Consider the following 14,727-nt stretch of genomic DNA (forward strand, 5'->3'; position numbering starts at 1 on the left):
GGAGCCCCTCCCCCCACCCCCCGGGGGACGGGAGCGCCGCCACCCTCCAAAACTGCACGGGGCGCCCTCCCGGGTGAAAAGAACACTTGGAGGGGGCCCAGGGACGGAGCGCTTTCTTCCTGTGTTTAAATTTCTTCGGAAACTCTGACCGCGCGGCCGCCGCCCCTGCCCCAGCGCGGCCCCGGCGGCCCCGGCGGCCGCCGCAGCAGCAGCCGCAGCGGCGCGCGGGGCCCGCAGGGGGGCGGCCGCAGCGCACGGGGCGCGGGCAGGGCAGGGCCAGGCGGGCGGCGGGCGGGGCGGGAGGCCCGGCCCCCTGCGAGCGCGCCAACGCTGCCCCGTCCGCCCCGCAGAGGCCGCCGGGGCCGTGGATGCGGAGGGCGCGCCGCCCGGCCGGCCGGGCGCACAGGCGGCCGCGATGAGGGTCAACGAGAAGTACTCGACGCTCCCGGCCGAGGACCGCAGCGTCCACATCATCAACATCTGCGCCATCGAGGACATCGGCTACCTGCCGTCCGAGGGCACGGTGAGTGCGGGCGGCCGCGCCCCGGAGGGAGGGCCGCTCACCTGCGCCGCGTCCGGGGAGGGGGGGGCGCGCCCCCCCCCCCGCGGAGCCGGCCTCCCCCGCCCCGCCCCCCCCCCCCCCGGGGCACGGCTGGGCCCCCCGGTGGGACGCCCCCCCTGTCGTGGGGGCCGGTGGGGGCAGCGCCGTGGGGGAGGGGGGGGAGCCGCCTCGCCGCGCCGCCGGAGGGTGGCAGCCTCCGGCACCCCCCCCTCCCCCGGTGGCGACAGCCGCGCCCTTCTGGGGTTGGACCCTCCGGAGAGTCGCTCACCTGCTGGGGCACGCGGAATCCCCGGGACGCGCCGTGCCCCGCTCGGAGCGCTCAACGCCCGGGCAGCCAGCGAGGGGACGCCGGTGGCACCGGACTTCTTTCCGCGCCGGTCCCGTCCCCAGCCGGCGCCTGGTGGGAGTGGAAGCCGGCCGCGGAGGCTAGCGCCAGCTGGCCACGTGCTTGGGGACCCCTCTCTGGGGTCTGCTACCCCCACCGTTCCCTCTGGGGCCAGATCCAGAGGTCACGGGGACCCCTGGAGGGCAGAACTCGCCAGTGAGGGGGTTTGGTTTAAAGTTAGAAGGAAGTTTGCCCCGAGAGGGAAGGGCTGAGAGGGGCCCTCAGTGAGAGCAGAGGGGACCCCGGGGTGCTCACTCCCGACCAGAGATCAGACTCTCCTTCCCCCGCTCTTCCCTAGAGTGGCTGCCGCTGAGGCCCCAGCCTTGTTTCTTGGCTCTGACCTCGCGGGGATGCAGGCCTGCCTCCCTAGTCCCGGACTGGAGAGCCCGGCCGGCGTTCAGGGAGGCGCCTGTGGGATGGGATCCTGGCAGGGCGGCTCTCAGTGTTCCAGGGACAGCAGACACCCTCAGGCCCTGCGCCCTCTCCACTGGGGTTTGCACAGAGATGCAGGGGGCATTGGGAGCGGGTGTTGATGGAGAGAGGGGTGTCTGCTTGGGATAAATACCACTGGCCTCAGAAGCTCGGAGCCATCGTTTCGGCAAAAACACCGTGTGCCCACATCAGGTCGGGCGGCGGGCACCCCGGGGGAATGAGATGGGGAACGGCACCCCTCTGGGGCTTTGTGAGTGGTGACAGAGCGTGGCCCAGGATGGTGGCGGAGGGACCCTTCCGTAGAAGGGGCCGGAGCTGAGAATTAGCCCACTTAATCTTGACGACTCTGGGGGGCAGGCGCTGTTACTATGACCCGTGAGCACGCTGAGGCCGGGAGTGGGGTCACCCAGCAGCTGGGAGGAGAGCTAACTGGGACCTAGACACAGAAGCGGGTGTCATGGACAGCTTGCCAGAGGAACAAGCGTCCTGGGGAAGGAGCTGGTTCCACCCGTAATGGGGGTCGGGTGGGGCCTTCCAGACAAAGAGGTCTGTCTCCTGTGGCAACACCCAGAGGCGGGAGTGTGGGGGCACCAGTGAGAAGGCGCCAGAGATGATGCCAGCCAAAGAGGTGGAGAGGAGTGGGCATTCCAGAGGAAGACCGAATTCCCCTTGATGATGGGCTGGGTCTGAAATAGGGAGCCGAGCCCTTAACAATGGCCCTGGGCTCTGGAGTTGTACTTCAGGGGCCTGTTGCTTATCTGGATTCAGAAACTCTCTGTCTGCCCCCGACCCTGGCGGGGGCCACGAAATCTGCAAAGACTTGGCCCTTCGTTAGAGGTCTTCACGGTCTGGGAAGGCGTAGACAAGCCCCGACGAGACTGTCGCCTCTTAATTTGCACACGGCTCTTCCTATGGGCAGGTTTCGGGGCAGACCCTGGGCTCGGAGGGCCGTGAATCAGGGGCACTGACCCCACGAGCAGTGTCCTGCCGGTGAAATGTCTACGGGGCGGGCTGGAAGCACGATGGGGAGAGCCTCCAAGGGCATCCCCAGCACAGCTCAAGCCAGTGACGGTTGGTCGGTGATTACCCTGAGTCACCCGGTGAAGGCCGGAGGGCGTGGGCTGGTCACAGAGTTCCTATCCGGTTCCCAGACGAGCTTGCATACGTGCCGCTGCAGCATGGATGGAGTTTAACTTGGCCATCGGGACTCCCCTCCCATGCAGGCTACACTTCCCAGCTGGAGTCCCCGGGCCTCTACTTTTCCTGACATTCCCAGGTTCCAGGATAAGAGTCAGCTCGTTGTTTCTGTACCAAGAGGCGCCAGAAACGACTCAAGAGCCAGAGGCCAAGTTGGACGCAATTTATTTCGCTAAGTTTTCTTTGTGTTTATCTTTGAGGGTTTCTGCTTTCGTCCTGCTGGCTGTCGGCGGCCCCGGATCTGTATGCCCCGACAAGCCCAGACAGCCCCAGAGAGAAGTGCCCGGGCCTGGTGTCGACCTGCCTGGAAAATAAGAGGGCTTCTCTGTCGGCGACCGACCGGGGACGATCCGTGTGGAGGTGGTGGGGAGCGCCCGACAGTCATTTGTCGCGCGGGTGATCTAAGCTTTAACGTTTGGGGGAGCAAAGTGAAGTTCGAAAGTGAACGCGGAAAGAGTCCCAGAACCGAAAGAAACTTCGCAGGTGGCTGGTTTCCTTTTCCCCGTTTTAGGAACAAGGGAACGTAGCAGCTTCTCTTTGCCCCCAGTTAGACCTGCCCCGGCTTCGGCCATCTCACACGAACGTGTGACTTCGGCTCCTGGAGCTCCGATTCCAAGTCAGAAGCCAAATAAAGGAATTCTGGTCCTAGGCCAGCTCGCGTCTTCTGCCGTCTTCTCGGAGTTCGGGGAGAGAGTTTAGAGAGGCAGGTGTGGACCGGACGTAGGCTGCCCTCCCGCTGTCTGTGGCGCTTGGGGCAGGCCTGCCGTGGAGGGGACCCCGGTCCCCTGACATCCTCCGGTGTGACCTCAGGAAGTCGTTTCTTTTCCACCGTGTTTACCGTCCTCCTCAGGGAAGCTCCTTCCGGGAGCGCTTCCTGCCAGGCGCTCTGGGGATGATCCTTGGAATACCTTCAGATCTCCCGTGACGCGTGTCCGCGTAAGAATCCCGTGACTTAGGTCGAGGGGACGTTTTTGTCCCCACCTTACAGATGGAAAAACTGAGGCTCGGGGCTGGGGAGTGTGGTGTCACCGTTGCTGGCCCGGCTGGGTCTCAGCTCCGGTACCCTTGACCTGGCGACGCCCGCCGGGAATTGTGCAGAGCCCCAGCTCCCCTGGCCCTTTATGTATGCGTGCGTCCGTTCGTTCCTTAACCACGCATTCGGCGCCAGGCGTCAAAAAGATGAATGGCAGATCCCCCGCCTTCAAGAAAGGTGTGCCGAGGGGCCACCTGCCCCTTTCTCGAGGATACGGAGAGGAGAAGGTCTCGAGGCTTTTTTCAAGCTTTTTTCGCACTGGAAAGTTGCACATACAGTCTAACCCGTGACCTCCCTGCTGCAACTTAAATCTTCACCGCTTCGTCCCGTCCTGCACGAGAAAAGCACCCACTGCCCCGCGTCACGGAAGGGCCCCACGGAGACACATGGCCACCACGGCCGCCCCCGTGGCCTTACTCTGCGACTCCCTCTCCAGCTCCTTCTATAGCCAGCTCAGAATCGCTCTCTGATCTGCATACAGTATGGTAGGAAGGGAACCCACACCTTCTGTGTAAAGGTTGCTAAGCCCTTACACTTACTCAGATAGGACCGCCCCCATTTCATAAAACTAAGACCCCAACAGAGAACGCCCCTGGTCCACAACAAATCAGTGACCAGGCCAGGCCCTGAGGGAGATCAGGGACTCTCGCACCAGTGCTTTGGGCTGTGTCCTGCCCGTCCCCACGGGGCAGCCCACCGTCTTTCACTTGTGGTCCACTTGGACCAAGGGATTGTTTTTCCCCTGCCCTCCCCTATTTCTTTATCTGTTCTTGTCTCAGTTTCCACTTACAGCACACTCCTCTTGTGGGTTCTTTATATGCCGGGGCCTGGTGTGAACTCTTTGTGTATAGACATGTTTAATCCTTCCAGTAACCCTTTGAGGGAAGTCGTGTTATACGAGGGGGGGTTTATTATTCCCCCTGGCCCTCATTTTGCGAGGAAGGTTCCAGAAGGAGCTACCTGGGGTAGCACAGCTAAGTGCTCAGCTGGTCTTGGAATGCAGGTAGAAGGGACAGCCATTCCTGACGGGGCCTCCGTGCCGCTCCCCCCAGGTGGGGGGAGATGTTTCAGGGACATTTTTTCTCTCCCCCAGACTACAAAGGCCCTGAAAGGTCACGATCGGGCCCCAGCAGACAGATGGTTAGTGTTCAGTTTTGAACCCGGTTAACTTTTCCCTGTCTCGTGTTGGTGGGGGATTCTTGGATGTCCCCAGACCCACTTTCCTGCCCTCTGACCTGACGGGCTCACTCTGAATTTCCTCCCCATTCACTACAGCTTTTTTTTTTTTTTGTCCACTTTGTTCAATACTAGGCATTATCCCAGCCACCCAGGAGCATTTGCAGGGCCCCTGGCAGGTGCCAAGCCCCTTGTGTGTGTAGCTGGTTCTAGATGGAGCTGTGTCTAGACGGGGGTCCCTGGCCCGGCTTTGGGGATCCCACCACCCTGCTCCTGGGAGTTTACACCTCGTGAGTAGATGGTCCCAAGACAGCCCCAGCCCAAGAGACTCCGCTGGCCGGAGTGACCGGGGGCCCCCGGAGCACTGGGGATGGGGACTGGCCCCACGTCCGGGAAGCAGGGAGGCACCTGCAGGGAGGGAACACGGCGTGTGCGGAGGCGAGGACAGGGGACACGGATGTCCCGACTCGGGCAGAGCCTGCGGGAGTGGGGAGAGGAAGCTAGGGAAGTCGGTACAGGCAGGTTAGAGAAGGCAGTCGGCCCCCGCAGCGTGGGCTGACCTCCTCCCACGGGTGAGCCTCCACCCGCTGTGTGGGAAATAGTCCTGCCCACGGTACCACAGTGCTCCCTCATCAGGTCAGGACTCAGTGAGAGGACGTGCCCTGAGCTCAGGAAGAGTGTCGGCCCTGTCCCAGTTACTGGGGGGGGGAGGGTGCCCTGGGTGTGCAGACGGGACTCGGGGCTGGGCTCAGCCTCCCCACCTGCGCTGTATCCCCCCCTGCCTCCCAGAGGAGAGGAGGAGAGCCGCTCTTTCCTGCCTCTCAGGACCCTGAAAAGAGGCTGGGGTCTTTGGCAGACGTGTCCCGTGCGGGGCTTGGCGGGGATGGGACTCCCTTCTCCCCTCCTCCTCCCACCCTGCCCGCGCGGGTGGGGCCCTGGCCCTTGCTCACCCACGAGTCTCCGGATGGACACCCGTAAGAACAAGCCAGCTGGGCATCCACACTGCCAGGTCCCGTGAAGGCCACCTAGGTGGCCCTAGATTCCCAGTCGCTGCAGGTGGAAATCGACCGCTCACGTCCAGCCACCTTCCGGCCCTGGGTGCAGGCCGCGCCCTGTCGGGCTGTGAGCATCCTGATACCAGCCGGGGAGACTGCGACTGGGGGGGGGGGGGGCGTGACGCCCCCCTCCCTAACCAGGGGTGAGGCCCAAACGCCCCTCTCCCTCCAGGCGTGCATCCATCACTTTGCCTCTCTCCCTCTCCTCTCTCCCTGCTGCCCCCGAGCCGGACATTTGGAAGGAAATGATCACACGGGGGCCCCCACCCTCCAGGTGTCCTTGTTGCACCTCGGACCTAACACAGACCATCAGCCCTGATGGTCTCCTGACCATCAGGCTTCTCCTGACCACGTGCAAGGCCCGTTGGAGCCCAGTGCGGGGGTCGGGGGGCATCCTGGGTCTCCAGGCGACCCTGTGGGGAGACTCTGAGCACAGCTCTGTCCTCGAACCATGGGGCCTGGGGCCTGCCTTCAGCCACGTGCCAGGCTCACGCCCTGTGGGGGGGGGGGGGCTCATTCTTGGCTGAAGGTGCGTGTCTAGGACTGATGGCAGGAATGGGGTGAAAGCCGGGAGGTCAGGTTGCAGGACTGAGGCTCGGCTCTGAGGAGAGCTGCTCACGAGGCTACTTCCAGCATGATTTTATTTCTTTTCCCTTCCTGCCGAAGACCCGTTTGCTGATTAACCTGTCTGCCCTCAGCAACCAGCGAAATCCCACTGGAGTTCTAGAGATTCGCGTTGAGTGTTAGTGGCAGTGCAGCTGTGCTGAGGTTTTTAATGTGTTTTTAACGTTTATTCATTTTTGAGAGAGACAGAGCGTGAGCGGGGAGGGGCAGAGAGAGGGAGACACAGAATCCGAAGCGGGCTCCAGGCTCCGAGCCGTCGGCACAGAGCCCGACGCGGGGCTCGAACCCACGAACTGTGAGATCGTGATCTGAGCTGAAGTCAGACGTTTAACTGACTGAGTCACCCAGGCGCCTGGCGGTTTTAATTTTTACTCCTCAGTCCCCCATTTCTGTCTCGTTGGCCCTCTAGAGCCCCTCAGGCAGACAGGGAAACCGAGGCAAGCAAATCCATGCAGAGCAGCCCCTGTCAGGGCCCTGCCCCGACCCCTCGGCCCACCCCAGGGCACCCCCTGGTGCGGGAGCAGGTGGAGGCCACCTGGAAAGGGGAATTAATGCCCAGGAGTAGGTAGACAACCACCCAGGATGGAGCCCGGCTGCCCCAGGCCGTGACCCTGCCTGCAGCCCTCCTCTCTCAGCCCCTCCCTCCGTGCCCACCTCCCCTCACCCTCACTCTGGCCCCCGAGACGACCTCTCGGGTAAACCTCTGAACCCACGCACTCAACTCAGGCTCTGGCCTTGGGGGACCCAGACTAACACACAGCTAACTGGCGTCAGAGCTGGAACCGGGCCAGGCGAGGGCCCACGGCCATGCTGCCGGGAAGTTACCCTGCACGCCGGCCATCAAAGGCTGAGATCTGTACGCACGGGACCCGAGCGCCCCGGCCGGGGACCCTGGGGAAGCGAATAGAGGTCACTTCCCCGGGTTGGAGGGGGTGGGTGGTCTTGCACTTTTTCTGGCCGCCTTTGCAAGCAGGCCGGGCCCTCCCAGCAAGCCCGCTCCACCTCCGCTGACCGGGAGGCCTCCCGAGCAGGGGTTGTGGGGGGGGGGGGGGGTCCGGCCCGGCCTCCCTGCATCGGTGACGGCGAACGTCCCCTCGAACGCCGGCTCCACGGAGACGGGGCCGCCGTGCGCCCACCCTGCCGGCCCCAGGGTGGGCGCTCGGGCGGTTAGGACCCCGCTCCCCTCCACGGGCCCGCCCCTGACCGTCTGACAGGGGTGATTTGTCCTCCCCTCGCAGCTGCTGAACTCGCTGTCCGTGGACCCCGACGCCGAGTGCAAGCACGGCCTCTACTTCCGGGACGGCAGACGCAAGGTGGACTACATCCTGGTGTACCACCCCAAGAGGCCCTCGGGCAGCAGGACCCTGGCCAGGAGGGTGCAGCACGGCGACGCGGCCCCCGCGGCCCGCGGCGCCAGGCAGGACCGGCCGCTGCCGGGCAAGGGGGACGTGGGGGCGGCGGGGGGGCCCGAGCCCCCGACGGACTACCACGAGGACGACAAGCGTTTCCGCAGGGAGGAGTACGAGGGGAACCTCCTGGAGGCCGGCCTGGAGCTGGAGCGGGACGAGGAGGTAACCGTCCCCGCTTCCTGTGGGCGCGCGGGGTGCACAGGCCGGCCGGGGCCCCGGCGCCGTGTCCAGAAGGCGGTGCGGCGAGGGGTCCTCCCGGCTTTAGCCCGCTCTCCGACAAGGGCCGACGCAAAGGCCGCTCCTGTTAAGGTTGGGCAGAAATCGCTTGTTCGGGTTTGGGGGAGACCCCCCAGCCAGCAACCCGCACCCACCGGCCCCGGAGACACCTGCTCTCGGGGAGGGGCAGGGCATTTCCTGCTCTGGTCACGTCCTTCCCTAAGGAAGACGTGCCCCTCCCCAGGGACTGAGGATGAAGCTCTCCTGGAGACTGACCTCGGCCCTTCTGGGGCCTCAGTTTCTCAATCTGTCAGGTGGGGAGGTCAGTCTGGCTTGATCTCTGGGGGCTCTGGTGCTCTGAAATCCCCCGACCATAAAACCGTTTTCTCAAATGCCTGTTCCTGGCAAAGCCTGAGCATCCTTCGAAGGAAAGCGTTCTGGGGAGAATGAAAGGCTGAGTCACCCGGGGTGCAGGGCCGCCCCGGTGGCGGGAGGCTGGGCAGCGGCCGGGAGCGGGGCCTCGGCAGCCCTCGGGACAGTCGGTGCTTCCCTCCACTTTTCGGCAAACTTGCCGTGCCCTCCCCTGCCAGCTCCTTAACCTCTCTGTGCACAGGGTGGTGGGGGGTTCCTTCCGCGAGCACTGGGGGGACAGGCCCCTCGCCCACAGCGCTGTCACCGTGCAGACTGGCCGAGAATGAGCAAAGGTCTCTGCGACACGTTAACAGCAGCGCGAGTAGTCAGCAGGCGGCCTGAGGGAGTCGTGAGCCAACAGTGCGTGTTTAAAAGTTGGTTTCAGTTTGCTGCGTATCATCGAGAACCACCGCGTCCTTAAATGATGGATGCTTTGGGTCTGGCAAGAGGGACGCCTTTGGGGTCCTCCGACCAGCAAGCCAGTCAGCGGAGTCAGCTGGTGTGAACGCCCTTTCCCGACACGCTCAGAGTGCTGGCCCCAAAAGCGTCCGGAAACGCGTGGTGGGGCCTCTCTCTCCCCTGACCTAGCGGTCGAGGGATCTCGTGCTGCACACAGAGCATTTCTCTGGGTGACTTTCTCCTTCGGAGGCTCGGCTCCCTGGCGGGGGGTTGATTTCTGCGACTGGAGTGGTTCCCGTTGGAGGGGCCTGTGAGCTTTGATGTTCGGGGTCCTAAGGAGACTGCAGAGGGCTCTCTCGAGGGCAGGGCGCGCAGTGCCCGTCCCTTGGGATTTTCTGTCTCCTCACTTTGTCTGAGACCTGAGCCCTGGGCCGCTCAGAAGAGGGGAGCCGTCGGTGCGCTGACTTCCGGCACGTTCCGCCCGGCCAGCCCCGTGCTGTTGTCCGAACAACGTGGCCACTGTGTGGGCTCAGCTCTGACGTGGCGCTTCGTAGCTGGAGGAGACAACGGGCTCCGTCGGAGGCAGGAGAGGCTGCTGGGCGAGCTTGGGCTCCGAGCTACCTGTGCCTGGTCCGTCCGCTAAGGGATGCGCTCCCTGTTGCCGTAATTCTTTCCCGACGACGGCTTCAGAGTCTTGCGCCCGGAAGGCCCCCCCCCCGAGGTGTGGCAATGCGCACTGACCCCGGCCAGATCCCAGAGCCTTGGCCTGCCCTTCGCAAGGCTTACGGGGTCGCGTGGGCCTCAGTTTCTCCATCTGTAGCGTGGAACGGCGGTCGTGTTTGTGTCAGTGGGTGATCGTGAGCAAAGGGCAGGGGCTTAACTCGAGTCTGGCACGAGGCAAATCCTGGGCTGTCGTTAACGTTAAATCACGTGTTATGGTTCATCTGGAGGAGGGGGAGGAGCCTTTCCAAGTCCACTGCAACACACATGCCTTTCTTGAAACTTCACAGGATGTGATCGTGACTTTGAAGTAGAAAGCAAACACAGAAGGGCGCCTGGGAGGCTCAGCCAGTTGAGCGTCCGACTTTGGCTCTGGTCGTGATCTCACGGCTCGTGGGTTTGAGCCCTGCTTTGGGCTCTGTGCTGACAGCTCGGAGCCTGGAGCCTGCTTTGGATTCTGTGTCTCCCTCTCTCTCCGCTCCTCCCCCACTGACGAAAGCACTCTCTCTCTCTCTCTCTCTCTCTCTCAAAAGTGAAAAAAAAATTTTTTAAATAATAATAAAAAAAAGGAAATGGAGATATGGGAGTCACTGTCCCACAAAAGATCCGGTTTTCCCAATAAGACCTAAGAATTTCATTGAAAGTTTTGCCCTATGGCTAAAAGAGGTTTTTCAGCAGTGGATGTGGGTCGTTTTAAAAGCGAAAGCAGCACCGGGCGGCTCCAGTCTCCAGCGGCTGAAGCCAGGCCGTGTTGTCTCCCTCCCGGGGTCCCTCGAGTCATAAACCGTGTTCTACGAGGGCCCCTCTCCCCCCCGAGCTTCCATCGGAGATGGCCAGGGCCCAAGGCGGTTGGCAAAACCATCCGCCTGGTTTTGCCTGGTGCCTCCCCCCCGCCCTGCTGGACACGGGCAGAACCAGAATCTGTTCAGAGACCGTCCGGGCGCGGCCGCTGAGGTGTGTGCCGGCCCCTGCCAGCGTGATTAGCAGACCGCGGCTGTCGCCTTGATTTCAAGGAGAGACGTCCTGGCTAATGAATCACTCCCGGGGGTGTGTGTGCTCCGATTACAAGGAGCGAAGGGTGGCAGTTTTGGAAATAGGATAGCCCCCAGGAGAACCCAGTTGTGCAAGCTGACCCGATTGGAAGCGGCACCGGGGCTTAGGTGCGCTTTCCTGGTGAGAAAAACCTATGCGTTCCATCAGATACTGAAACGCTCGCGAGGTGGGGAGTCACTCTTCAAGGAGGGGCTTCTGCCATGCCCCGGTGGCGCCCCAGGTCCCGATCACCAAAACGCTTCAGAGGTTTCCAGACGTCCTCAGGAGCCAGTATCACTCCTGGTGGAGAAACCCTACATCGATAGCCTGGATGAGGAGGCAGAGGAAAAGAGGGAGGGAGAGAAATGGGGCGGGGGGCGGGGGGCAGGGAGAGAGAACCTCAAGCAGGCTTCCCAGCACGGAGCCCTACGCGGGGCTTGATCCCACGACCCCCGGATCATGACCTGAGCCGAAATCAAGAGTGGGACCCTCAACCGACTGAGCCGCCCAGGTGCCCCGGAGGAGGGGCCCCTCTTGCACCCTGCTGGCCCAGCCTTCTGCGGCCACGACCGGGCAGCCGCCCAGAGGTCACCAGGGCACGGACGGGACCTGCCTTTGCTCCGCGAGAGGCCAGCGGGCGTGCAAGGCCGCACTGCTCCTGGGCAGAATGTGCGCCCCGACGGGGCCTTTCTCCCGAGTCAGGAGGTTTATTGCTTTGAAGACGTCCTGGGATGACGTCCTAGGGACGCGGACCGGTTAGTGCCCTGGGGCAGCCCGAACAAATGACCACAGATTGAGTCTCACGGTTTGGGGGACCAGATGTCCAAAATCCAGGTTTCGGCAGGGCTGTGCTCCCTCTGAAGGTTTCAAGCGCAGGGTCCTTCCTGCCTCCGTCAGCTTAGGGGGCCCCCGGCATCCCTGGGCTGTGGCCGCGCCCCTCCAGCCTCCGCCTCCGCGGGGCCGCCTTCCGTGTGTCTCCTTTGCTTGTAAGGGCCTGCCCTCCCGCGCTGTGACCACGTCTTAACTTGAGCGCATCTGCAGAGTCTTATACCCAAATAAGCTCCCGTTCTGAGATTCTGGGGTTAGGACGTGGACGTCTCTTTGGGGGGACGCCACGCACCCACTGCAACAGCTGAGGCTGCGCTGGAGCGGGCATCTCAGGGGTGGCGCGGTGCCCGCGGCGGGCAGCAGAGGCGTGGCTCGTGGTTGGGGGCAGATCGGGGCAGGTGGTCTGGAGGGCGGGGTCCGGCCTCGGGCAGGTTGTCCGGCTGCAGGGCCCGGAGACGCACAGGAGCGCTCGGGGTGGGGGGGGGCGGGGGTCCCGTCGGGATGCTCGCTCCGACTCAGCAGGCCGGGGGCGGGCCTGAGCAGCGTCTCTAACCAGCTCCCAGGGTGCACGGTGGCTGAGGAGCCCGGAACGTACTTGGAGTTGTGAGGAGCTGGCAGGCCTTTTCCTCCATGAGCCAGCAGAAGCAGCCCCCGAGATGGGCCCCCCAGCGTCCACGCGAGCCCCCCGCCGTGCACTGTTCGGTCCCCCAGAGGCAGCCCCGGACAGAGACCCCAGCAGTGGCTATGCTGGGCCGAGGGCGCACGGGGCACGGGAGACACACTGTCCCTCACCCCCCCCCCCCACCCCGGGTACGGGACAGTAAAGGTGGAGCCTGTGGCCGGGGGTCCCCCATCTTTCCCCTCCGCACTGTCCTCCCCCGGGCACCGTAGGCTCCGAGGAACCCCATTTGGAAACCACGTCCCAGACGCCGGGAAGGGAGAGACCCCGGGGCGGACAGGCCTCGGTGCCGCGATCCGGAGGGTGGCCCCACACGTCCGTTTTGGACACGAGGTCCAGGAGGGCTCCCGTGTCAGAGGCCCCAGGACGGCATGACAGGAAGTGGCGGGAAGGGAGGGCGGTGTCCGCCCCCTCCCCACCCACCGCAGCGGGGCCAGCGTCCGGGCTTCCCACCAAACGGAGGACAACGCTTCCTTGCCACTGAAGCCCGTCAGCGTTTTTCAAGTCTGGCCTCAAAGCCTGCCGGACATTATTTATGTCCGCGGGTCACTGCCGAGAAGGCCACGCGCTCAAGTCCCGGCTGTGTGTGCTGGGGTGGCTGGGGCCCATCCTGCCCCGGGGTTGAACTTGACCCTGGTTTTGGTAGAGCTGTGGAGGCCACGGACGCAGGAACCCTGTCACGTCTGTTTGCTTTCATGCTGCTGACGGGGGCTCACCTCTGCACCCAGGCCGGCCGGCCGGCGCTTCTCGGCATGCCTGCCCCGGAGCTGACGTGGCCCCCGAGGCAAGGGTTTCCCATCTTTGTTAGCGTGGATGTTGCTTTTCAAAAGCGAGTCAGGAGGAGTGGCTGCTGTTTCCAGACGAGCTTCGGGGGTGCACAGTGCGGCGGGGAGGTCGGCCTCCGAGCTCCCAGTGAGGCTCAGACCCGCTCGGCCGGGGCAGCCGGGGGGCTTCTCCTCTCTGGGCCTCAGTTTTCCCGCCTGTGAAATGGGGACGATGGCCCTTCCCTCCTCGCGGAGTGCTGGGGGAAGGCTGGAAAGCAAACAGCTCCTTGCCCGCAGCCCCCCGGGACCCCTCCCGCCCGACGGGAATCAGAAGGCATATCTGGGCAGGGCAGGGTCCTCTGGTGCGTGGGGACCCCTCGTGCACCACACTGACACGAGGTGACTGTGGCTGGTGGTGGGAAGGGTTGCCGTGGTCCCGGGAGAGAGAGGTGGGGGGGACAGAGGATCCAAAGCAGGCTCTGAGCTGTCAGCACAGAGCCCGACGCGGGGCTCGAACCCACGCGCCGTGAGATCGTGACCCGAGCCGAAGTCGGACGCTTCACCGACTCCTCTGACCCTCCCCTTGCAGGCAGGGAGGATCTTCAAACACGTTTGCTGAGCGTTAGGGCTCCTTATGACATGTTTTTGTTTCTGGAAGTTCTGCTTGGTTCTTTCCCAAATTGGCTGTGTCACTTTTTCCGTGGTTTCCTGTCCTTTGCGGGACCTTTCTGACTTGACGTTTATTTCTTTGAACGAGGTAAACATGGCTGGTTTGTGATCCATGTAATCCTTTCTGCGTCCCCTGGCTGGGGGGGGCGGGGAGGACCTGTGCACGTTCTCCCCGGCCGCCTCTCATCCTGGGGCGCCTCGCCCTCTCGTCCGCCGGCCCCTGCCCTTTACATGCCCGGGGGCCCCCAAGGCCTGGGAGGAAGGGGCCCTCGTCCGGAGAGGCTTGTCTGCATCACCCATCTGAGGGCGTTACAGCTGGAACCACCTTGAACCAAGGTCACAGGCTGAGGTCCCCGGATGCACTGGATCCGAGGAGTTTGGGGGCCAGGACTTTTCAGGGCGATCTCCACCTCCTCCCCTCCCCCTTCTCCTGCTCTGCCCGGCACCACGACCGCCTTCCCTGCAATTGCCCGTGTGTGGAGGGGGAGGGCCCTTCCTGGGGGTCTCCAGGGGTGTCCAGCTCCCCAGGGGGTGGGCCTGGGGCCGCCCTGGGAACGGCCCAGCCTTGGTCAGCGTTCTGAGCGCATCAGCGCCCTGCTCTTACCCCTTGAGCTCCTTTGAGGCTGTGACGTTCATTTTATTTACTTTTTGCCTTTCACAGAACAAGGACCGCGAATGACTATTTTTGGTGATTTATTTATCACTCATTCCCTCAGCACACCAGGCCTTGGGGCAGAGCCCGTGGCAGGGACTGGGGGTACAGATGCCCCCCGCCCTGTCCTCGCTCCCGTTCTCGGCCTCCCCCCAGCTCACCTGAGCTTTGATTGGTGGCAGCGGTGTGATGGTGTAGGAGGCGTGGTTGCCCCAGTGCACGACGTGACCGCTGCTCCTGGACAGCATAGACGTGGTCAGCAGAGAGACTGACGCGGGGCATGCCCGTTAGCGGACCACACGCCTGGTGACGGAGGGTGACTCCGGGACGCCATGTGGGTGGGGGGCAGGTGTGAACCCATCAGGGTCGAGCTGCCCCGAGCCAGGGCACGGCGGTACCTGCCAGCGGGTCGGGGAGGGGCCCGCCCCAGGCTGCGCCTTGCGGGTGCTCGGCAGGGGTGGCCTCGCCCTCCTCCCCCCCGGCC

General features: G+C 63.8%; 1 protein-coding gene across 11 annotated transcripts in view; it reads left to right on the forward strand.

The window, feature by feature from the left end:
• The first annotated feature begins 381 nt into the window (after positions 1–381).
• Positions 382–14,727, forward strand: part of ANO1 (anoctamin 1) — an 83,920-nt gene continuing 69,574 nt past the window's right edge. For 10 of the 11 annotated variants that reach the window (XR_006193864.1, XM_042906291.1, XM_042906296.1 and 7 more), the window contains exons 1-2: positions 398–523; positions 7,703–8,035. Coding sequence is in view for 10 of the 11 variants with exons in the window: in XM_042906291.1 (XP_042762225.1) it covers positions 416–523; positions 7,703–8,035 (441 nt within the window). In the remaining variant the exon portion in view is untranslated. Of the gene's footprint in view, positions 524–7,702; positions 8,036–14,727 lie in introns of all 11 variants that reach the window. The other variant, XM_042906301.1, reaches the window with a different exon arrangement.

This window comes from Panthera leo, chromosome D1 (assembly GCF_018350215.1).
Source record: "Panthera leo isolate Ple1 chromosome D1, P.leo_Ple1_pat1.1, whole genome shotgun sequence".
In the NCBI taxonomy this organism is placed as follows: Eukaryota; Metazoa; Chordata; class Mammalia; order Carnivora; family Felidae; genus Panthera; species Panthera leo.